The following is a 24637-nucleotide window of genomic DNA, read 5'->3' as shown; positions in this document are numbered from 1 at the left end:
GAAGTATGTTAGTTACTCATTCGGGCTAACTAAAACTACGGGATGGATACTGATAAAACCTGGCAGAAAACATCTTACCTATGTATAATCACCAGAATAACACCCAAGCAACTTTTTTATTCATTTTCAGGAAGAAGTACCCTAAAGCTAGCAATAAAAAAACATAATAAAACTTAATTCTCATTTTATTCGATTTAAAATACAATAATGTAATACTCAGCCTTATGATACAGTATCTTATTACTAGAAATTATACTCATTAATATAATGATGAAGTACTGTACACGATATAATATAACATTTCCGGTTCCGTTTACAATTTATTGCTGTCCTTTACTGATAGAGAACAACTAAATATCTTACCGTCAGTCGCACTAAGCTCCATTAAAGTTAAAGCTTGTTTAAATCTATTGCCGACTCTTTCTTTGTCAACAAGATAAAAAGAGTCAGAAATAGATTGAATGAAGCTTTTAATCACGGAGTAAGAAAATAATATGAGCGGAGATACCATAATGCAGGTAGGTCAGGCACCTTCTTGTAGGTCAAACAGGTGCGGTGAGTATGACTAAAACGATCAGTTACGAGTGAACTAACGAGGCGTTCGGGTTCTTTGAGCCATCATCATCCTCCAAGCCTTTTCAGTCTAACCGGATTCAGCTGAGTACCAGTGCTTTTACAAGGAGCGACTGCCTATCTGACCTCCTCAACCCAGTTACCCGGGCAACCCCCCTTGGTTAGACTGGTGTCAGACTTACTTGGCTTCTGACTACCCGTAATGACTGCCAAGGATGTTCAGTGCCAGCCAGGACCTACATACAGTTTAACGTGCCTTCCGAAACACAGTCATTTGTGCCTAAAATATACTTCGAAAGTACATACAAACTTAGAAAAGTTCTTTGAGCCATCTGGCACTGTAAACAATTTTTGTTATTTAAAAATATGGTCGGTTCCAAAGGCGTACAAGGGCGGAGTCAGTAACGTTCCTCGTCCCCCTCGCACCCGCATGTTGTCGCGCTACTTTCTTTGGAGATTTTACGTTATGACATATCCGCTAATCATTTTGATATTTTGTACAAAGAAATAAACTAGAGGGCTCCAGAAATTATTTTTTTTAGATTTTGAAGACGGCAACATAATTTATTTGTATTAAGACAGAATAACATAATTTAAAATTAGTAAAATATAAGGGGTTTTTCAGCATACCTACCATAGTTTTTTTTTAACTAAAATAATTGATCATAATACAATATAATAAACTATTTACAGATTTTAAAATAAAATAATATTTGTTTTGATTTTGTGTTGGAGATAGCGAGATTGACGACGATTGCATATTTTTTCAGGGATTTCATAAGTTGACCTTTATGTATATTTGACAACCCCACTGTTTTATGCCCATTTTCACCAACAAATACTTAAAGGAGATCCTTCAAGTCTCGAACATTTTGTACCCAAAACTAAAAAAGCCGGTCAGAGTAAAAAAAATAGTCGATTCTCATAGAAAATAATGCCCTGAAGATTTTTTACTATTACAAGAATCGTCTACAATTAACCACCAGGCTGCTATTGGACATGAAAATACAAAAAAATGCCACAATGTTTGAACATCACATTACAGCCCCAAACTGGAGGAGGCAGGCGCTTTCAGTTTGGGTACGAAATAAATGATGTCCTTTAGGAATCCCCTAAGAGCATTTAGGCACCACTTAATACGAATTTCGTTTTCACCAAAGTTTAAGTGTCCCTTATAACCTTTATTATTGGGGGAGCCCTTATTCTAAGTGACACTTAGGGAAACGTTAAGAGATTGTTGGTGAAAACGGGCATTAGTCTATTGCTTAAAACCTTCTTTATGTATAAACTTTTTACTATCATCTCTAGGAACCTAACCCAACAAATTTAGGTTTCAAAATATTCTTTCCTTCATTACAAAGACACTTCTTCTCTATATTGAATTTACATAATAATTTTATACTCCATTTGAGTAGACCCTTAACTAAAGGTAAACAATCTTGATAGGACTTTTTACACAAATACATCATCCTCCGAGCCTTTTCCCAACTATGTTGGGGTCTGCTTCCAGTCCGGATGCAGCTGAGTACCAGTGCTTTACAAGGAGCAACTGCCCTATCTGAACCCCTCAACCCAGTTACTTGGGCAGTTTTTACACAAATACATATTAAACAAATAAACTACTGCTTAAAATAATGATTCAATTGATAAAGTTATTGTTATTATTGTATTTAGGTACACTGTTTTTTAACTGTATTTTAGTTTAAAACTGGATTTTTAAATGTCACTGCTTTCCGCCAACGGTTTCACCCGCGTCCCGTAGCTGGATGGTGACAAAAAATCCTACATCCTTCTCCTGGGTCTAAGCAATCTCCCCTCTAATTTACAGTTCAAACAGTTCAGCCATTCTTGAGTCATAAAATGTGTAACTATTATAACACGACTTTCTTTTATGTATTTAGATATCAAGATTGTTTACCTTTTGTTAAGTCCCTACCCTACCCATATGGAGTATATTTGGAACTGAACTGTACCAGAAAAATGGCAGTTGAAACATTAATAATCAACTCATTTTACCAAAATTGCATGTGTCTTTTGAATTTTAAATAATGTAGAATAAGGTTCTACTGTTTCGAGTTTTCCGTTGTCTGATTCCAAGATTGGACTTTTTACAATAAAAAAAAGATTGATGATGATTTTGGTATGGAAAATACATGTATGCATAATAGCGCCAGCACCATATTAATTTGTGGCAGTATATTCTGATTAAAAAAAGTTTTTAAAGCAAGCTGCTGACTTTAAACTGCCGACATAAAATCTGTTGATATCTGACAGTTACTGCACATGCTGCTGCCGTTTTGATCAAGAACAGTTTATTGTATAGACATACAAACCAGTAGGCACCTACAGTTGTCAGTTTCAGCTGGCAGCTAGCTTCTAATCAAACCTTCATTCTCATTCCTTTTTGTATTATTGACGTCCAGTATGATACAAAATACACTCTGGTTTTAAGAACCTATAGTTCAAATTCCAACAAAAAAAATAACTGTATGATCTTTGATTTTGAATGCTAATCTACTTCAGTATGAAACTGGAGGTACATGTGGCATCATCGTTGTGTAGACGCATTGATTTTCAACTGGTTTCATTACTTGTTGCATCTGTTGGTGTTGTTGCATTATATTCTGCATCGGAGGCTGTGGGGGGGGCTGCGGAGGCTGTTCCGGAGGCTTTTTATTCTTCTTCTCACACTTCTTAAACTTAATACCAAGTTTATTCAACAGTATTAGTCGTAATGACTCCTTACCGCCTCTGTAGTTCAATTCGTGTTTTGCCGCTGTTAAAATTTTTCCAAGCGTTGGAACCTCTTTTCTGACTGAGTAGCTGTTCACTATGCCTCTTAAAGCGCACAGTTGGAAATAATCTAGCTGTACTTTCGTTTTTCTTACGCGTTTTTTCTTAGGACCCGCGATTTTTGTCTGTGTTGCTTCCGCGCGTAAACCATCCCTTTTGATACGTTTTATCGTGCTTTCTGACAACCCTGTGGCTGCACACGCTCTTTTAACGACGTTTTCTACTGGGTAAGCGTAGCCTCTGTTCTGTTTTTCGCTTTCAAAGAACTTTATTACCTTAAAAATAATCTCTCGAGCTTGTCCCTCTATCGCCTCTTTCTTTTTCTTCTCGATTTTGGGTTTTCGTTCGACTAAGTGGGGTGGTTCTGGTTCCTGGGTGTTCACTGGAGGTGGCGGCTGTGGGACATTGTGATTCTGCATCTCCTGAGGCGGCTGTTGGTGCATAATAACTGCACTGACCACAGGCACCTCGTAAACATTGACGTTTATATTCATCTTTGTTATAAGCAATTTACGAGTTTCACAATAAAAAAATGTATGTCCTTCATTAATGTGTATCTTAATTGTACTGCTGCCTATCGATAAAGTATAGTTTGTGTGTTTATTTACGAATAAATACACAAAAGAAACAATAAATTAACAATTACGGTAGCCATAGGCCATTATTTGCCATAGACGAAATTGTTTGTTTTGTTCTGACAGTTTTTGAATACAGAGTTGACAGCTTTATGATTTAATTTTCCCTAAAATTTAAATTGTGTCCTATAATCAGTCACAATAAATTGAAAAGCTAAAATGAACGAACACATTTATTAGATCAATACATATCCTGTGACAGTTCTTTCGTAAAGAGTTAATTTCCATTATTTATCATTTACTTGTCTACCCATTTTAAGGGTATATTTTTTAAGACTTGTTTAAAAACCACTGACAAACCAAAATGATTTATCCTTCTTATCTTAGATCTTTTTATAACATGCAGTAATATTTTCATAGCAAAATGCTCTATCCGGATACAAAATTAGTTGATTCCTATTTGATAAAAAGCAAGGTTAAATATGAATACGAAAAAATATTTGCTACAAATGGCTACAAAACTCAACTGGCAAGTTGCAACTCCTCCTGAAATGTCAAATGTCAAAATCACAGAAGTGACAAGTGTCAAAAATATTTATTATTCTTCGCCAGTCAACAAAATAGTGTAAATAAATAAACAATTTCCTAAATTAAACACGGAAAAATAAATAAAACTTATTAAAATGGATGATAACCCTGAACTAGCGTTAAAGAAATTATGTTGTACATGTTTAAGTAGAGATAGGAAATTGTTTCAGCTATGCAGAATTCCTGAAGGAGTAAATAATTTATATTTACTGCTATCTTATGACTCTGAAGCTTATAGGGTAGGCATATTAATAATTACTAGCATATTATCATGAACTCCATCCATACTCCATCAGCCTGCTTTTGTTCTTAAGTGAAGATGCCGCTAAAATCATCGTCTTATTAAGCTACCAGTATGTTTTAACTCCAGGATCTAAAATTGAATTGGAGGGCCTCAAATAAATCCTTATCTATATCCCTCCCCACAGAATATCCTAGTTGAAAATTCACGTACATTAAAATTCAGGTGTATTAAAAAGTTTAAAGAGAAAATGCATAAGAGTACTTAAGGGGAGTTTGTAGGGGAATTATATGGTGGTGTATGTAAAACTGAGTATATATAGGGAAGTACCAAAGTATAAGATCACAAGCAAATTGGGTTGTGCTCAAAGTATATCAGCCACTGGGCACAAAGGCATGCAGCTGCATCCACTTACGCCAAAATCCAAACCCAACACATTGAAAATTCTAAGTAGATCAGTCTATCTTGGTTACAGGAAGGTTTCTACAAAGACACAGCAAGTCTGCACGTGTGCTGGGAGTGTAGAGCTGTCATGTGCAGGATCATGAGGTTCCGGCAGCAGGCGTGTGTCGCTCAAAGGCAGCTGACCAGCATTGTGGATGGGAGAAGTCAGGTTAGTTTTAGTCATTTTAAATCAATTTTGGTATAGAAAGTATTGATCATGATATTTTATTTGCTTACTAGTATAAATATTTTTTTATTTCTTTTTGTGAACGCTGACCCCGACATAGTTGAGAAAGGCAAGGCAAAAAATCATTGGGAGAAGAATGAATGAGAAGAGAGAATTTCAATCAATTTATGAAACGGATTCAAAAACTTTGTTATTTATCTGCAATGCTACATTATCTTATTTTTTTCTCATATTTATACAAAGGTAGCACATACTTTGAATAAATAAATGCAATACTCAACTACTACAAAGACTATGTTATAACAAGTTAAAAATAATTGGTCAGTGGGTGTCCATAGTTGAACAATGTTTAATGTAGTCACAAAATGCTAATTGACACAACCCATTATATTCCAGATTGAAACAACATGCCTTTCCCGCCTAACCACCAACCACAAAACAACATTTCAAAAAATAATTTCCAAATCAAATAACACACAACCAGACAATTTCATAGACTGTGGTCTCACAATGGACATTAAAAGCGAAAGCGAAGAGGACATACCTCTATCAGAGCTACACACCAACTGCGCATCTGACAGCGAGACACAAGTAGTCATTCAAACCATAGACTATAAAGAGGAACTGTCAAAAGACGCCACAGATAATGAAGATGTAATTTTTAAGTTGAAGAAGAAAAAGAAATTGAAAAATGGTAGAAAAAGGAAGTATTTTTCTACTGTTTTGGTTGTGGATAGTGAGTTAGAAGATTTAAGGTTACAGAATAGAATGGCTGATGATTTTGTAAATGCGGAATTTAAATGTGATAGTTGTATTGAGATATTTAGTAGTCAAATTGGTTTGGATGAACATAATTCTTCTTTACATACAGAGGTGAGTTTTTGTATAACATTTGATTCTTTTATGCTTTGCTTGTTGTTCCACCCGTGTCCCGAGGGTACTACTTCCCAACACCGGGTGTAAAGTAGTCTTTATTCTTTTCCTGCTTCTACTGACAGGATAAAGATTTGAATTAAAAGAACTTTCAGAATTGAAAAAAGGTTCAGAATTGAAGAAACTTTGCTTGTATATATAGATTAGGTATAGAATCATCGGAATAAGGATATGATTTCACATGATAACAGAATAATTAAGAGGAAACATTTTTTGTTTGCTTGTCTCCAAAAGCTGTCGGAAAGCTACACTCTTCCCGAGTAACATGGGCTATATTTCAGCCCATTACGGGAAGTAGTTCCCACGGGACACAGGTTACATACAACTAATTATTTAAATATTTGTTAAATATAAAATGTTATGTTTCACCAAAATTATGATGACTTGTCCCTTAATATATAATTGTATTTATTTTACAGAAACCAGACCACCTCCCATGTGATATATGCCTAGTCTACACTCCAATAACGTTATACGAAGACCATAGAGAATCGCATTACCATAAACACACATGTCAGCTATGTGTGTACACCAGCTTTAATATGAATGATATGGCAACACATTTGAAGACTGAACATAGCATAGAGAATGTTGAATTAACGAATAATAAAAGGAAAAAGGTGGGTAGTCATCACACTAATATTATAAAAGCTAAAGTTTGTATGTATGTGCGTATGTATATTACTTATTCATATGGAAACGGCTGGACCGATTTTAAAATTATCTGTAATAAAGCATAAATCAATCGAATTACTTCTTTTCGCAAATTGGCGGGAAAAAAATAGAAAACAATATCATTTACATACACAAAAGAACTGAAATATTTTTTCAAAACGAACTTATAGTTTCTAAGTTTGTTCAAATAAACAAAAAAGACGACCTAAAACCAGCTCTTCAGCTTTACAATATTATTAGTAGGTACAGATTCACAAATCCTTATTTTATTAATGAGAAATGGCGTGAACTGTAAACTGTAATTGGTACTTTTTCCAGGGTCGTCACAAAACAGATTTATCTAAAAAGGAGAGTAAAGGTAAACGGAACCCCACTATGACAGACAAACGTACGCCCTACGGATATCTATGTACGGAATGCAATAAGTACTTTGAGTAAGTATACTTTTGTATATAGGTAACTGGGTTGAGGAGGTCAGATAGGCAGTCGCTTCTTGTAAAGCACTGGTACTCAGCTGAATCCGGTTAGACTGGAAGCCGACCCCAACATAGTTGGGAAAAAGGCTCGGAGGATGATGATGACTTTTGTTAATATGTATTACATGTACATAAAATTACGGAAACGGAAAGTACGAGAAAAGGAAGGTACGATAAACTGGTGGGTCCCGGCTGTCATTTGAACATGTTTGGCAGTTGTTACGGGTAGACAGAAGCCAGTAAGTCTGACAACCAGTTTTACCTGGGAGTATTGGGATGCCCGGGTAACTGGATTGAGGAGATCAGATAGGCAGTCGCTGCATCCGGTTAGACTGGAAGCCGAACCCGATATAATTGGCAAAAAGCTAGGCAGATGATGATATTTTTCTTTTACTGAATATTAGAATATTGTCAAAGTAATTAATTGTTAAGAAAACAGTTGTACTGTTACAGCCTTTTTTATCGTCCCACTGCTGGGCTGCGGCCTCCTCTCACACGGAGAAGGATTGAGCATTAACCACCACGCTTGTTCAATGCGGGTTGCTGATTTCAGATTCATCATTTTAATACTAGAAATAAACACAAGTTAACCGCACCTAATTATCGTTTACACAAGGTACACGGTTCATTTGTGGGGCTTTGTGTACGCATTTATAACAGAATTCCGGTTCATCTGTTGGAATTAACGGACAGTTCTTTTAAAAACAAAGTTAAAGAAATTCTTGTTAAAAAGGCATATTATAATGTTAATGATTATTTCACAGATAAACGCAGATGGCAGCTCTGAAGTGGAACAAAAGTGCTTTATTTTATTTTGTATTTTTCGGTGTTTTAAATTAATAATAAATAAAATTGAATTGTATAACTGTAAAATAAATTAATAATAATTAAATTGTAATAGACAGCTGTGTTGCTGGGAAGTTTGTTCTTCACCGCTTCTTCTTTCCAGCCATAACACTAGGAAGTGGTGAAAGGGGGGCGTTTTGGGGGTGCTGTCATTCTTGTAAAATTTTGACGTTAAAAAGTGCTAATCGTATTAGCCTATTTTAATAAATGATTTTGACTTTGACTTTGAGACTTTATAGTCCAGGTTTCCTCAAGATGTTTTCCTTCACCTTTTTATCAGCCATTGGCGTCCAAGATATAGGTACTTAGAAAGTACATACAAACTTAGAAAAGTTGCATTGGCAATTGCCTGACCTGGAATCGAACCCACCCCCTCATACTCGAGAGGTTGGTTCTTTACCCACTAGGCCACCACGACTTCACTTCATTCTTCATCAGAAAACAGTTGTAATTGTATGTATTTGTTATAGTAACAAGAATCAAAGATGGAAGCACGTTCAGCGTCACCACAGAGAAGGATATAAATGTGAAACCTGCGGAAAACGGTTCGCTTTCAAGAATAACCTGACCAGGCACGAGTTGTGAGTATTAGAAATATTGTAGTAGAGCGTTTTTCACACTAGGGGATTTGACGCGCAGAAAAACCAAGCAAGGCAAAATCCGCGTGTGTGAAAGTGCTGGTAGAGTCGTGTTATTAACATTCTTGTGTGCTTTTAAGATGGGCGACATAAGGTCGAATTATGAGGAAACAAAACCTACTCTGAAATCTTTACCTCGGTCTATACAATATTCTTGGATAAGATCCTTTTGGCTCTTGAGTCTTGAGAGAATAAGACCAGCGAAAATTTAGTATCTTATTATGAGAAGACCAAATGTGGATAAAATAGAGGGACAAAGCTAATATAAAATCAAAGTCAACATTAGTTTATCCAACAGTAAACCGTTTTTCAAAATAGAAGACTGAAAGTATGCTATATCTCCCTAACTTTCGCTTGAAGAAAACGGAACTTTAAAACTTCTTCTACACCAAAATGGTTGAACCGATTTAAACCAAATTTGGCACAGACCTACCTTGAACCTTAGGGCTTAATTTAAGACACTTCTCACCTAGCTATTTTAATTATTTTCCTCAATAATCAAGTTTATATACAGATTGCACCGCGGCGGTCCCCCTCGCCAACAATGTGAAGTTTGTCACAAGCAAGTGCGAGTGGACTTGCTGAAAGTTCATGCACGCACACATACAAACAGACAGACGCACACATGTGTGCATTGTGCTAAGACTTTCGTTAGATAGGAGCTCTAGTGTCTTATAAGACTTATTAATACGACCCTTATGTTACTAGCGAAAATATAGAAAATTAGCAAAAATAGTTTTTTTAGTGAGAGAAGAATAAATATGGATAAAATAGAGGGACAAAGCTAGTATAAAATCATTGTCATCATTGGTTGATCCAAAAGTAAACCATTTTCAAAAATTGGGACCCTTAAAGTGTGCTATATCTCCCTAACTTTCGCTTAAAGAAAACGAAACTTAAAGACTCTTTTACACCAAAATGGTTGAACAGATTTCCTCAAAATTTGGCACAGACTTACCTAGAACCTTTAAGTTTAATATAAGACACTTCTCAACTACCTATTTTATTTATTTTCCTCAATATTCAAGTTTATATACAGGTTACACCGCGGTGGTCCACCTCGTCAACAATGTGAAGTGTGTCACAAGCAAGTGCGAGTGGACTTGCTGAAAGTTCACGCACGCACACACACAGACAGACAGACGCACACATGTGTGCATTGTGCTAAGACTTTTGTGAGTCGAGCGTCTTATGAGCATCATTTGAAGTATACGAAAGCTCATGCGTTGGTTGATATACTCAAGTAAGTTATTAAATATTTTTTTTACGAATGAATGTGTAAAAAGTTCATTTTTTTAGGGATCCGTACCCAAATGGGTAAATCTCGGGTTTATTTGTTTTACTTATATGTAGCATGTATCTAAGGCTCATATAAAATATAAAATATTATACATAAATGACATCATCTACCGAACCTTTTCCCAACTATGTTGTGGTCGGCTTCCAGTCTAACCGGATGCAGCTGAGTACCAGTGTGCCACAAGGAGCGACTGCCTATCTGACCTCCTCAACCCAGTTACCCGGGCAACCCGATACCCCTTCAGTAAGACTGGTTGCTAGACTTACTGGCTTCAGACTATCCAGTATATAAATATGTAGTTTGACGATTTTTTTTATTGATTCCCAGAACACATTTATTCATCCTAGCATGATAGCATCCGCCCGCAGCTTCGCCCGCGTCAAGTTCGGTTATATCGCGTTTCCAAGAGAACTCTTTAAAAGTCCGGGATAAAAACTATCCTATGTTCTTTCTCAAGGTCAACTCTATCTTTGTACCAAATTTTATTAAAATCAGTTCAGTGGTTTAGACGTGAAAACGTAACAGACAGACAGACAGACAGAGTTACTTTGGCATTTATAATATTAGTAGGGATTACCTATTACATATACCTATTACATCAGATCGTATTATTTTCAACCTACGCTATATCAAAGTATTTTTTTCCTACAGGTATAAATGTACTCTATGTGATAAAGGATATCGTTCTCGCGGAGAGTTGAGAGATCACGTCAATTACCAGCACATGGGTAAAACGCAACATAAGTGTCCCGTCTGCGGGAAGGTAAGATACTTTTAGTGCTTAGATGTTCTACCTCGACTGCCTCGTTGTTCTAGTGGTCGCAAGCGCGGCTGCTGTGCTCGAGGTCTCGGGTTCGATTCCCGGGTGGGTTCGAAATCGCTTTGTGGGTTTTCTTAAGCTTTCACAAAGCAGCCCGGAGCCTGGGAGTTGGTGATTGATTCACCCGTGCACCCGAGCATGTAAATGTCGGTCCTGCTTGTGATCTCTTTCCGGTCGTGCCCGGTCGTGTCGGTCAAAACGACTAAACCAATAAGTGATATCTACTGACAAAAACCTGACCCCTTTATTAATAAATATCGAGAAGTTATTCCAAAGGACAATGGGCAGATTGGTATACCCCACCAATAGCAATGTCATATATATCATTGGATAGGCCTTTTTATGTAGAACAACATTTACTATGACAGCTTTGCTGAAATGTTTGTCCGTTCTGAGATATAGATCAAAAACTGTGCAAAAGTTAGAACTAAGTAATCTATTGATAACTCAAGTTTTTAAAGGAAAATCTAAGTACTACCAAGTGTAAGTCTTGTAAGTGCTACCTGCTGTGCCCGTTAGAGTCCATAATTGTTACTATTATGTAGCATTTCAACCTTTTATTGTATCAACTGGATTTTGGGCGTAATGAGAAACCGCACCAATAGCAAAGTCATATATATCGTTGGATAGGTCTTTTTAATTGGAACAATATTTACAATGACAGCTTTGTTCTATTGTTTGTCCGTTATAAAAGGTTGAAATGCTACATACCTAATAGTAACAATTATGGACCCTAACGGGCACAGCAGATAGCACTTACAAGACTTACACTTGGTAGTACTTAGATTTTCCTTTAAAAACTTGAGTTATCAATTGATTATTTAGTTCTAACTTTTGCACAGTTTTTGATCTATATCTCAGAACGGACAAACATTTCAACAAAGCGGTCATAGTAAATATTGTTCTACATAAAAAGCCCTATTCAATGGTATATATGACATTCCTATTGGTGGGGTATACCAGGTCCCATATATTTGTGCCCATTGTCCTTTAAACGTATGTAAATGTATGGTTATTCCTGGGGTATCTTTAATATGTGTTTATTAATAAGGCCCTAAGAATGGACATAGACTACATTTTACCTAGTTGCGGGAAGTGGGTTCTCCAGAATCACGGGAAACATCTAGTTTTTTATACATTTTTCGTACACTTCCACAGGCATTAGCGACCCGTCGTTGTATAACGCGGCACGTGAGGCGAGCACACGAGGGCGTCAAGGAGAGCGCCAGAGACAAGATATGTCAACAGTGTGGGAAGGCTTTTAGGGTAAGACTATCGTTTAATTTCACTAATACTAACCTTTTTATTTCAATTAAATCATAAAATGACCCCTCCCGCTGTGGGTGCAGCGTGAGGGAGTGTCAGACTCTTCCTGACTAAACCCCACCATGTTCCTTCTTAAGCCCTTTATGTACCAGCGCCGCGGTAACTCGCGCGGACAATCCCGCAGCACCGGCAGGAACTTCATTATAACTTGCCCGGGTAACTGGGTTGAGGAGGTCAGATCGGCAGTCGCTCCTTGTGGCACACTTGTACTCAGCTACACACGGTTAGACTGGAAGCCGACCCCAACATAGAGGGGAAAAGGTTGGGCAGTTGATGACTCCAACCAAAGACACAGACAGCAAAAAACTACAGTTTTCTTTAACTTTCAAGTAAAATTTTCAAAGTAAAAAGTTGTGTTAAACGGACGTCTATTTACATGAAAATGGGCCTCTCTAATATTGTAAAAAGGATTTTTATATGTTTGTAACCGCTGATGTCTGAAATAATTTCTGCGCAGTTACTCGCGCAACGTTCTGTGTCGACAAAAAGTTTGGCGAGAATTATACACCATATGAAATGAAACTAATTTCAATCTACATTATAATCTTTATTTTCTCACTGAATTATGTCCATAGGAACTTAACACACTTATTATCTTAACAAAAAAAAATGGTCTAGTAGTCGAATACCTACTGCTCTTCACCCCTTTGAAAATTAAAGAAACTTCCACAAAGCAGCCCGAACTCTGTAAGTTGGTGATTGATACACCCGTGCATCGGAGATCACGTTACTGTCCTGCTTGTGATCTCTCTCCGGTGGTGTCGGATTGTCGTCCCATCGCGCTATGAGAGTGAAGGAATAGTGAGTGCACCGCAGTCCAAGCAAATGTGCCCAAACTATAATATGTCCTGCGCAGCTGGCTGATCTCCTTATTTGAGAACTCATACACTAATTTTCATCTTCTAATCCCCTCAATTTGCTAATTTCCAACTGTAATTTCACATTTTGTAGTCTCAAATTTTCGTGTTCTAAAAGTATCTTTTCATTTTCTAATCTTATCTTTTCGTGTTCCAACAAAATCTTTTCATTTTCCAATCTTAATTTTTCATGTTCTAGACATATTTTTTCACTCTCTAATTTTATATTTTGTGCCTTGCTACGCGCTAAGTGTCGCTTTGTCATATAAAATTGGGCTATAGCATTCTGTCTACTATTCATATTATTTGTAGTTCTTCCAAATTTTACTGGTCTATTATTTTGTGTTTCTGTTCCATTTTCTATTTCTATTGTGTCTGTTCCTATTTTGATAGTTCCATTTTCATTTTGAGTTGTGTCTTGTTCTGTTTCCAAAAATTCGTCATCTGATTGTTGTTCTTCTTTTATTTTGGATCGCAAAGCTGTTAAATTAAAAAAATGTTAGTTTTATATAGTGGCCTAGTGGGTAAAGAACCAACCTCTCAAGTATGAGTGTGGGTTTGATAGGGTCAGGCAAGTACCAATGCAACTTTTCTAAGTTTGTATGTACTTTCTAAGTATCTCTTGGACACTAATGACTGTGTTTCGGATGGCACGTTAAACTGTAGGTCCCGGCTGTCATTTGAACATCTTTGGCAGTCATTACGGGTAGTCAGAAACCAGTCTTACTAAGGGGTATTGAGTTGCCCGGGTAACTGGGTTGAGGAGGTTAGATAGGCAGTCCCATCGGGCTATGAGAGTGAAGGAATAGTGAGTGCACCTGTGTCCAAGCAAATGCTCGTGCACTATAATATGTCCTGCGCAGCTGACTGATCTCCGTATATGAGAACAGCCGCCGTAGCCGACAATCGGCTAGGACTCTATAGTTAATATTACATACCTGTAATATCAACTGGATTGCCTAGAATAGCTGCCACTCGGTCTAAGATATCATTAGAAGGATAGTCTGCTGGCAGCTCGCCACCGTTCTGAAAAACAAAATTAAATCATCAATAAATAGTTTAAAATACAATGTTCCGTCAAGAAGTTCCAGTTCATATCTTCCGACTCCATCATCAGATCAGTTCGACAGTACCATATTATTGTATTGTCATCAGAACTACATACAGCTGACAATTTTCATGACAATACAATCCTTGGAAGATGATTAAGTTAGTAACCTTAGATTCCATTACATAGTTATGTACAAGTCAACCTAATAAAACCTGTTTTTCCCGCGTCCCGTGGGAACTACTACCGGGATAAAATATAGCCTAAGTTACTCAGGAAGATAAAGATAAAAAGTCATTTATTCACAGTAGGCTGAAAATCAGCACTTTTTGAAGGTAAAATTTACAAAAGACAGCCCCCAAAACGCCCGCCCTTCACCACTAAAAAGAAAGAGTGTAGCTTTCCAATTGTGAAATAATTTATCAAATCAGTTCAGTAATTTCTTAGTGAATTTCTTAATGTCTTCTCTGTGTTGTGTGTGTTTTTTTTATGTTTTTGTGTACAATAAAGAATAAGATGGTAGAAAAATGAAGTTTTCTCTGTATTGGTAATTACTGCCTAGTTTCATCAAAATCCATACATACAGGTTCAAACTTTCATACATACAAACATTCATATTTTTAATCAAAGTAACATTACCTTATGACACAACATCCGTATTTCAGCAGTCCGCTTCCTAGAGCTCTTTTTCAAATTATCCCATTTTAATCTCAACTGATGCGGCGTCCGCGAACCAAATCCATACTTAGAGTTAAAGACATGTGTTATATGCTGCCATTCCTTAGCTTTCAATAAATTTGTAGTGGCATCTGTGTTTTTGTCCGTAATGATTTTGCTGTCCTCTATTAAGGCTATTAAACCCATCATTTCATTTTCTGATAGAATTCTTCCCTTGCTGGGATGCTGGAAATAAATAATGAAGATAAAATATAAAGTTAAAAAAAGTCTTGGTAGCTTAGTGAAGAACCAATCTCTCGAGTATGAGAGTGTGATTCCAGGCAAGTACCAATGCAACTTTTCTAAGTTTGTATGTTCTTTCTAAGTATATCTTGGACATCAAAGGCTGATAAAAAGGTGAAGGAAAACATCTTGAGGAAACATGGACTGTAAAGTTTGAAATCAGCAACCCGCATTGAGCAAGCGTGGTGATTAATGCTCAATCCTTCTCCGTGTGAGAGGAGGCCTGTGCCCAGCAGTGGGACGATAAAAAGGCTGTAGCAGTAACTTTTAGAGACTTATCATCCTCCGAGCCCTTTCCCCAACTATGTTGGGGTCGGCTTCCAGTCTAACCGGATGTAGCTGAGTACCAGTGTGCCACAAGGAGCGACTGCCCTATCTGACCTCCTCAACCCAGTTACCCGGGCAACCCAATACCCCATGGTTAGACTGGTGTCAGACTTACTGGTTTCTGACTACTATTGGAGACTCATGTAATGATGAAATAGAACTCTAAAACTGGCAATTTGAAAGAATTTGTATTTTGGATGATTTTTTTTTTCTAATTCACAGCTTTTGCTACAGTATGGTCAGTCAGACCTGCTGTCTTGTATGGATCGGAGTGCTGGCCCACAAAAGCGATGAATGAAAGACAATTGCATGCGGCAGAGATGAGAAAGTTAAGAGGTATGTGTGGTGTTACGCGAATGGATAGAGTGAGGAATGAGTATATAAGAGGAAGTTTGAAAGTAGCGCCGGTAACAGAAAAACTGCGTGGAAACCGGCTGTCATGGTATGGGCATGTGATGCGAAGCAATGAGAGTCATGTTGTGAGGAAGGTGATGAGTATGAACGTGGACGGATATAGTGGAAGAGGAAGACCAAAGAAACGATGGATGGATTGTGTGAAAGTAGATGTGGTAAGAAAGAATGTTACTTGTGAGATGACGGCAGATAGGAGAAAACATGCTGCGCCGACCCCAAATAAAAATTGGGATGAGGGCAGGAGGATGATGAGCACAACTTTTGCTACACTCTGACTAGCAGGTATGCTAATAGTCTCAGATAATTCATTTTATATATGTCACCGGAAAATAACAAGACTCGTAAGTTGATCAATTTTCTAGGTAATTGATCAAATCTCGGAAAATAATAAACGGCATTTGAAATGTAGTATTTAAGGCATTTGAAATGTACTATTGAACGCATTGAATTTTACCTAATTGGTCAACTTACGGTACCTAGCCGTAATTTAATAATTAACTATATGTAAAATCATCCACAAATGAGCCAATCGTTGCCCAGTGTACTATTTGACGGTACACTATTATCCGTCACTTAATACACTTTTCTCTGATTGGTCGAAAGCGTTTAGCAAGTGTTTATTCATAGAGTTACAAACACTTAGATATTTGTTTTAATATTTATGTTTTTAAATAGGGATATTAAAGTTCGTCTATGCTATATATTATGTATAATATTCTTACCTGTGAAATATCATCAGAGATAATCGTATTTTCTGAAGAAAGGTCAGCGTTTGGAATGCCGTCACTAATTCCAAATGGAGTGCCAACTCTAAACAGTTCATTTGTTTTTTCTATATTTTTGCTGTTCAGAGCCCCTCTGTCTGTTTCAGGCTCTTCGACAAGCACTGTAGTTCCCATATCTTTAAATTTCTTAGACGACAAAGCTATTCTGTCTCCGGCTCTTTTCAAATGTTGCTGTCTCTCTCTCGAAACGCTATATTCATTTGCACACAAATTGCAGATCAGTTGACTGCTACCTTCATCTTCGCTCGATACTCCACACATTATATGTATCATGCTATTACAATTTTGACATGTAATCGCTCCCGTTGTTTCTAGATTACAAATATGACATAAAATACTTGTGTTTTCTATTTCAGTAGAAATTATATCTCTGTTGTTTGCAGAAGTGATTTCATTGACAACCGGTATTTCTTCTTTGTCATTTATGTTTATATTAGTGTTTGATTCTGTTATTTCTTCAGTATTAAGTGTGTCATGATTAGAAACTATGGCTTGGTCTAAATGGTTGTCGCTGGAGATGGGTGTATTTTCAGACTCAATGTTGAGAATCTCTGGATGAATGTCATTAACTGTTGTTGGTATATTTAAGTTGCTTGATGGAATTTGTATCTCATTATCGTCTTCGGCAATTTCTTCTTGTTTTACAGCCTTAAGTGTATCAAGATAATGTAAATTGTCGTTTTCTTTATTAGCGCCTTCTAAAAATCTCTCTAGATCCTGTTCAGTTTCAAGTTTAGTTATCACGTTTTTAGGTAAATTAGTAGAAGTTAGACCTAATCTCGGGTCATCCCCAAACAAGGCTCTAAACGGTGTTCTCTGAATAGTTGGATGAAATGATGTATTTTTCTGAAATTGAGCAAAGTAACACCCTATCGACCAGTTTGTAGAATTGTGATCTACCATCCATGATTGTATCATACTTTTCACGTCCTGTCTCCGTTCTATATTTCCTTTGCTTGGTCTCCCATTAAGAATTTTACACGAAGGCCATAAGCTTACAATTTCTTTTAACACCTCAGCTGTGAACTCACGCTTATTACTCTGGAGGATATTTGGGCAGCCGACTTCCAAAAATATTTTGAGTATCTCAATCGCTACTTCTTTCGCTTCTTTGCTTTTTAAAGGTCGCAGAAAGCAAAATTTCGTCAAATGGTCTTGGTATTGCAGAAGCCATTTATAATCATTATCAGGCGAGGATTGGAAATCTACGAGGTCGACGTGTCCTCTCCTGTCAAAGTCGTCAGAAGTCGGTTTTACGACTGTTCCACGCTTGGGAAGACTTTTCTTCGCAATACATGTTTTACACAGCTTAAGAAATATATTTATCGCCCATATTGGTACTACATACTTATCTTTCAGGGCAGAAATAATTTTGTCACGCCGTCCATGACCCGTTTCAACGTGGGCTTCATATATTAGCTGGTAGAATTCAGAGCTAGGAACAATCCGTACCGTTGGATCAGTATGTGATTTTCTCTTTAATATTAAAACTTTTTCGTCACCAATGTTAATTGTATCATATTTTCTTGCGTGATAATATTGCTTGTCTGATGATCGCTTACCTAAAGTTTTAGCAATATTGTGTTCTTCTAACATTTGTATAACATTTTGGATTTTTTCACTCGTCCACTCAGTTTTTTTATTTTCTGCGCTTAGCCCACTGTAGTACTTTTGTAACTCTGCATCAAATTGTTCTCGATCGACAAAACTTGTATTGCTCACTGATTGTTTGTTTGTTTTTGCAACTACAGACTCCATTTCACTCGTCATAAATAAAATGACGCGTTGTAATGAGAATTATTATCAAACAAAACGACAATGGCTAATTTTACTTCTGTAAATAAAGAAAAACAAGTACTGATGAAGAATTGTTGACGTTTAGACCGGTAATGGCGGCGGTCGGCTGGTATTCTTTTAACCAATCAACGTACAGTCAACTTCAGGTCAGTGGTAACAGTTTTATAGGAAAATCGTACTTATTACTATTGAGTTAAGGTGCATGACAGTTACCACTGATGTGCGGTCTACTGTACACCTCGCCTTTGACGGATGTATTAATCAACTTACTAAAATACATACGTTAAATAGTACATTTCAAATGCCGTTTTTTATTTTCTGACAGTTGATCAACTACCTAGAAAATTTATCAACTTACGAGTCTTGTTATTTTCCAGTGACATATTACTTTATTTGAGAAGGCATTTTACTACAGGTATATAGAGTGTCGTGGTGGCCTAGTGGGCAAAGAACCAACCTCTCAAGTATGAGGGTGTGGGTTCGATTCCAGGTCAGGCGAGTACCAATGCACCTTTTCTAAGTTTGTATGTACTTTTGAGTATATCTTAGAGACCAATGACTGTGTTTCGGATGTCACGTTAAACTGTAGGACCCAGTTGTCATTGAACATCCTTGGCAGTTGTTATGGATAGCCAGAAGCCAGTAAGTCTGACACCAGTCTAACCAAGGGGTATTGGGTTGCCCGGGTAACTGTTGAGAGGGATAGATAGAGCCGTCGCTCCTTGTAAAGCACTGGTACTCAGCTACATCTGGTTGGACTGGAAACCCACCCCAACATAGTTGGGAAAAAGGCTCAGAGAATGGGACATAGATGAAAGGACAGTCTTGATAAGACTTTTGTTTTAAAATAAACTGTGACTAAAAATCTACATAATATAGGTACAATAGTTTAATTATTTACGTTTAGTTAAATGCCTACTCAAATATAAAATAATATGGAGTATAATTGGACGTAGTTATGCAGAAACGTTCCAACCCACTGTAAGTTGAATTTGAGATATAAGCATTTACGCGTTTCAGTTGTATTCTTTTTTATTCTAACTAGTAAAGGTATATACTAGAGGTTCTATTGTTGAATTATATTGAGTTTAGATAACCATATGCTAAATTTTAGGCTGTTCAATCACAATAACTCGATTTCGGGTGACTTGTGGGTTGGAACGTTTCTGCATAACTATGTCCAATTATTGTTTTTATATTTTACATAATTATAAGATTTTTTACACCACATTAATTTGAGCCATACCTAAGGCAGTCGCCTTTTTCTAGATCAAATATTCCGATGGGCGTGACCAAAACGCTCCGTACGAGTGAATTAACGAGGCGTTCTAGTTATGACATCTCCGCTAGTCGTTTTGGTCTACATGAATATGATAAACGCTATTTTGATCTCGTTAATAACCCTACTATATTTATTTGTTATTGTTTATGTTAATTTGGCGCGAACAATAAATGCATCTCCGGTGATCTTGCATCGGCACAAATTGCTTTTAATTTTAAAGAAATAAGGTTATAGACTAGATTAACGCCACGATAAATGAATGTTATTAAATATTTATGTGATAACTAAGTTGTATACTTACATTTTCCATGTTTATTTTATACACAAATACGAAATAAACTTCGACAGAATATCCCGTGTCAATAAACATACGACGCTGAGTAACAAATGTCAAACTAGAATTGACATTGACAGTTAAGCTTCCGTCATCACGTTCCGTTTCGTTCACTATATGTTAGGCTTCATGATTACTTTTTACAATTTAAATAGTAAAATTATTATTTACAAGCGACCTGCTTCGCTCGGGTGCAATATTATTTAATGGATTTTATTATACATATAAAACCATCCTCTTCAATCCCTCTATCTATTAAAGAAACTGCATAAAATCCATTATGTAGTTTTAGAGATTTAAGCGTACTTATAGGCATAGGGACAGAGAAAGCGACTTTGTTTCATACTATGTATTGATTGCAATATTCTTACTTGTGTTTTTGACGATAATAAATGACATTTATGCACAGTTCGCGCTAAATTGTCGTCACGGAACTATGCACATATCTTTAGAAAAGTAAAGATTAACCCCAAAGTAATCTCAAAATTCTTGTTTCAGGACAAAAAAGGTCTCCGCGAACACGAACTAATACACACGGGCCAGCGACCGCTCTCGTGCGAGATATGCGGCTGCACGTTCAGACAGAGCGCCTCGCTGTACACGCACAGGAAGCGCGTGCACAACGTGTACTCCGGGGCTAAGACTGTCACGCTGCAAGAGTGAACTGTACTGTTAGAGCCCTGCCTCATTAGGACGCCAATGGCGACGTCGCCGGCTACGTATCCAAGCAGTTAGTATTGAAATGTATGGAACCTAACTCATATTGATTTCTGACACTTACGCGAATATTAGACATTTAAATAAAACTACTTTTACGGATTTTATCGCGGTTATATTATATTATTTAATCCCGACATTAGTCTGCCCGTGACCATGGATGCTGTAAAGGATCCGAAACGTCGGGATTAAATAATATAATATAACCGCGATAAAATCCGTAAAAGTAGTTTTATTTAAAGGAACCTAACTCACTTGGCGACGGTTTGGCAACGTCGCCAAATTAGAGGCGTGGCCACGAGCTAGTTCCCTACGTGGCTTCTGGCTACCGTGGCAGCTTGGCGACGTGGCCACAGTTGTCACTATAATGTACACGGTAAAGCGCAATCACTTCAGATGTAGGTCAGGGCCCAAGATTCGTGCCGATGACTATAGCGATGCGAGCGATGCCTAGACCTAGACGGTTGATGTAATTGAACGTCTAACACACGCCTTATAGAGCGCGGCGGTCTCCGCGAACACGAACTAATACACACGGGACAGCGCCCGCTCTCGTGCGAGATATGCGGCTGCACGTTCAGACAGAGCGCCTCGCTGTACACGCACAGGAAGCGCGTGCACAACGTGTGCTCCGGCGCTAAGACTGTCACGCTGCAAGAGTGAACTGTACTGTTAGAGCTCTGCCTCATTAGGACACCAATGGCGACGTCGCCGGCTACGTATCCACGCAGTTAGTATTGAAATGTATGGAACCTAACTCACTTGGCGACGGTTTGGCAACGTCGCCAAATTAGAGGCGTGGCCACGAGCTACAGTTCCCTACGTGGCTTCTGGCTACCGTGGCAGCTTGGCGACGCGGCCACAGTTGTCACTATAATGTACACGGTAAAGCGCACCTCCCTCACACAGTCGCCAATGTGGTCGCCAGTTAACGTGCAATTTCTTCAGCGACGACGTAAACAATTGTCTATCGAGACATTTGGATGCCAGAAGTAGCCACACCTGAGCCGCTGGCGACGTCGCCATGGCGTCCTAGTGAGGCAGGGCTCTTAGCGCTGCGAGCGATGCCTAGACGGTTGATATAATTGAACGTCTAACACACGCCTTATAGAGCGCGGCGGTCTCCGCGAACACGAACTAATACACACGGGACAGCGCCCGCTCTCGTGCGAGATATGCGGCTGCACGTTCAGACAGAGCGCCTCGCTGTACACGCACAGGAAGCGCGTGCACAACGTGTGCTCCGCCGCTAAGACTGTCACGCTGCAAGAGTGAACTGTACTGTTAGAGCCCTGCCTCATTAGGACGCCAAGGGCAACGTCGCCAGCTACGTATCCAAGCAGTTAGTATTGAAATGTATGGAACCTAACTCACTTGGCGACGGTTTGGCAACGTCGCCAAATTAGAGGCGTGGCCACGGGCTACAGTTCCCTACGTGGCAGCTTGGTGACGTGGCCACAGCTGTCACTATAATGTACACGGTAAAGCGCACCTCCCTCACACAGTCGCCAATGTGGTCGCCAGTTAACGTGCAATTTCTTCAGCGACGACGTAAACAATTGTCTATCGAGACGCCATGGCCACTCGACTTGGCGACATTTGGATGCCAGAAGTAGCCAGATCTGAGCCGCTGGCGACGTCGCCATGGCGTCCTAGTGAGGCAGGGCTCTTATAGAGCGCGGCGGTCTCCGCGAACACGAACTAATACACACGGGACAGCGACCGCTCTCGTGCGAGATATGCGGCTGCACGTTCAGACAGAGCGCCTCGCTGTACACGCACAGGAAGCGCGTGCACAACGTGTGCTCCGGCGCTAGGATTGTCACGCTGCAAGAGTGAACTATACTGTTAGAGCCCTGCCTCATTAGGACGCCAATGGCGACGTCGCCGGCTACGTATCCAAGCAGTTAGTATTGAAATGTATGGAACCTAACTCACTTGGCGACGGTTTGGCAACGTCGCCAAATTAGAGGCGTGGCCACGAGCTACAGTTCCCTACGTGGCACCTTGGCGACGTGGCCACAGTTGCCACTATAATGTACACGGTAAAGCGCACCTCCCTCACACAGTCGCCAATGTGGTCGCCAGTCAGCGTGCAATTTCTTCAGTGACGACGTAAACAATTGACTGTCGAGACGCCATGGCCACTCGACTTGGCGACATTCGGATGCCAGAAGTAGCCAGACCTGTGCCCCTGGCGACGTCGCCATGGCGTCCTAGTGAGGTAGAGCTCTTATGTACACGGTAAAGCGCACCTCCCTCACACAGTCGTTAACGTGCAATTTCTTCAGCGACGACGTAAACAATTGTCTATCGAGAGGCCATGGCCACTCGACTTGGCGACATTTGGATGCCAGAAGTAGCCAGACCTGAGCCGCTGGCGACGTCGCCATGGCGTCCTAGTGAGGCAGGGCTCTTAGCGCTGCGAGCGATGCCTAGACGGTTGATGTAATTGAACGTCTAACACACGCCTTATAGAGCGCGGCGGTCTCCGTGAACACGAAATAATACACACGGGACAGCGACCGTTTATATAATTGCGCAATATTACGATTAATAGATACAAACATACTTATTAAGAACCACCTCCTTTTTGGAAAGTCGGTTAATAATTTTGTTCATTAAAAATCGTTGCGCAATCTTCAATAGTAACTATAAAAGTCGAATTTTACAATATTTTAATATTGCGCAATTAAATTGACCATCTAGGAAGCGCTTTACAATGCAACAGCTTTGCTCGCTAAGACTGTCACGCTGCAAGAGTGAACTATACTGTTAGAGCCCTGCAATTAGCAGGCCTCTAACAGCAGATCCAAGCAGTTAGTATTGAAATGTATGGAACCTAACTCACTTGGCGACGGTTTGGCAACGTCGCCAAATTAGAGGCGTGGCCAAGAGCTACAGTTCCCTACGAGGCTTCTGGCTACCGTGGCAGCTTGGCGACGTGGCCACAGTTGTTACTATAATGTACACGGTAAAGCGCACCTCCCTCACACAGTCGCCAATGTGGTCGCCAGTTAACGTGCAATTTCTTCAGCGACTTGGCGACATTTGGATGCTGGCATCCTGCTTCTGGAAGTAGCCAGACCTGAGCCGCTGGCGACGTCGCCATGGCGTCCTAGAGAGGCAGGGCTCTTAGCACTGCGAGCGATGCCTAGACGGTTGGTGTAATTGAACGTCTAACACACGCCTTATAGAGCGCGGCGGTCTCCGTGAACACGAAATAATACACACGGGACAGCGACCGTTTATATAATTGCGCAATATTACGATTAATAGATACAAACATACTTATTAAGAACCACCTCCTTTTTGGAAAGTCGGTTAATAATTTTGTTCATTAAAAATCGTTGCGCAATCTTCAATAGTAACTATAAAAGTCGAATTTTACAATATTTTAATATTGCGCAATTAAATTGACCATCTAGGAAGCGCTTTACAATGCAACAGCTTTGCTTGCCTGAAGTTGGTTTCTTTAACCACATGAGTAAAAAAATTGAAGTCAAATTGGCGCGATCTATGTTTAAAAAAATATATTATATGGATTTATTGTAATATTTGTAAATACAAAATGTGATCAGAATTATCAAATGCTCATTAATTTATTATTTTTTGTAGACACTTTGATTTTATATTAAAATTGTGAGAAATAAATATTATTTATTACAAAAAAAGTTGATTCATTTTAGAATTTCTCTTTT

At 38.7% G+C, this 24637-nt stretch overlaps 3 protein-coding genes and 1 long non-coding RNA gene across 4 annotated transcripts; 1 reads left to right on the top strand and 3 right to left on the bottom strand.

The window, feature by feature from the left end:
* Nucleotides 1-167: 167 nt before the first annotated feature.
* LOC110378644 (uncharacterized) lies at nucleotides 168-4075 on the bottom strand. Its single transcript, XM_021337992.3, has one exon. The coding sequence runs from the start codon at nucleotides 3858-3860 to the stop codon at nucleotides 3093-3095; it is 768 nt and encodes a 255-aa protein (XP_021193667.3). The 5' UTR covers nucleotides 3861-4075; the 3' UTR covers nucleotides 168-3092.
* A 514-nt stretch (nucleotides 4076-4589) lies between these two features.
* LOC110378621 (zinc finger protein 43) lies at nucleotides 4590-20905 on the top strand. The gene is made up of 10 exons (XM_064043226.1): nucleotides 4590-4768; nucleotides 5246-5383; nucleotides 5798-6274; nucleotides 6754-6954; nucleotides 7328-7443; nucleotides 8802-8912; nucleotides 10009-10212; nucleotides 10921-11032; nucleotides 12248-12355; nucleotides 20718-20905. Exons 1-10 carry the CDS (start codon nucleotides 4625-4627, stop codon nucleotides 20880-20882), a joined length of 1776 nt encoding a protein of 591 aa, XP_063899296.1. The 5' UTR covers nucleotides 4590-4624; the 3' UTR covers nucleotides 20883-20905.
* Nucleotides 12958-20264, bottom strand: LOC110378636 (SCAN domain-containing protein 3). The gene is made up of 5 exons (XM_064043224.1): nucleotides 20187-20264; nucleotides 16744-18640; nucleotides 14960-15223; nucleotides 14211-14298; nucleotides 12958-13752 (listed from the first exon to the last, which is right to left on the bottom strand). The coding sequence occupies exons 2-5, from the start codon at nucleotides 18574-18576 to the stop codon at nucleotides 13304-13306; spliced, it is 2634 nt and encodes an 877-aa protein (XP_063899294.1). The 5' UTR covers nucleotides 18577-18640; nucleotides 20187-20264; the 3' UTR covers nucleotides 12958-13303.
* An 817-nt stretch (nucleotides 20906-21722) lies between the features above and the next one.
* LOC135119205 (uncharacterized) lies at nucleotides 21723-24506 on the bottom strand. The gene is made up of 2 exons (XR_010278046.1): nucleotides 22943-24506; nucleotides 21723-21782 (listed from the first exon to the last, which is right to left on the bottom strand). It is a non-coding gene; the product is annotated as an uncharacterized LOC135119205 (long non-coding RNA).
* Nucleotides 24507-24637: the final 131 nt, after the last annotated feature.

The sequence above is a fragment of the Helicoverpa armigera genome, chromosome 31 (genome assembly GCF_030705265.1).
Source record: "Helicoverpa armigera isolate CAAS_96S chromosome 31, ASM3070526v1, whole genome shotgun sequence".
Classification (NCBI taxonomy): domain Eukaryota; kingdom Metazoa; phylum Arthropoda; class Insecta; order Lepidoptera; family Noctuidae; genus Helicoverpa; species Helicoverpa armigera.
The sequence above is the reverse complement of the archived record's forward strand: the minus strand, read 5'-3'. Positions and strand labels throughout refer to the sequence as shown.

Coding starts and splice junctions, on each gene's coding strand:
- LOC110378621 (XM_064043226.1), top strand. CDS start 4,625: ATGGATGATAACCCTGAACTAGCGTTAAAGAAATTATGTTGTACATGT. Junction 5,384..5,797: donor TTGTGGATGGGAGAAGTCAG/GTTAGTTTTAGT, acceptor ATTATATTCCAG/ATTGAAACAACATGCCTTTC. Junction 7,444..8,801: donor GAATGCAATAAGTACTTTGA/GTAAGTATACTT, acceptor TATTTGTTATAG/TAACAAGAATCAAAGATGGA.
- LOC110378644 (XM_021337992.3), bottom strand. CDS start 3,860: ATGAATATAAACGTCAATGTTTACGAGGTGCCTGTGGTCAGTGCAGTT.
- LOC110378636 (XM_064043224.1), bottom strand. CDS start 18,576: ATGACGAGTGAAATGGAGTCTGTAGTTGCAAAAACAAACAAACAATCA. Junction 15,224..16,743: donor TCTCTGATGATATTTCACAG/GTAAGAATATTA, acceptor ATTTATTTCCAG/CATCCCAGCAAGGGAAGAAT. Junction 14,299..14,959: donor TACGGATGTTGTGTCATAAG/GTAATGTTACTT, acceptor TTTGTTTTTCAG/AACGGTGGCGAGCTGCCAGC.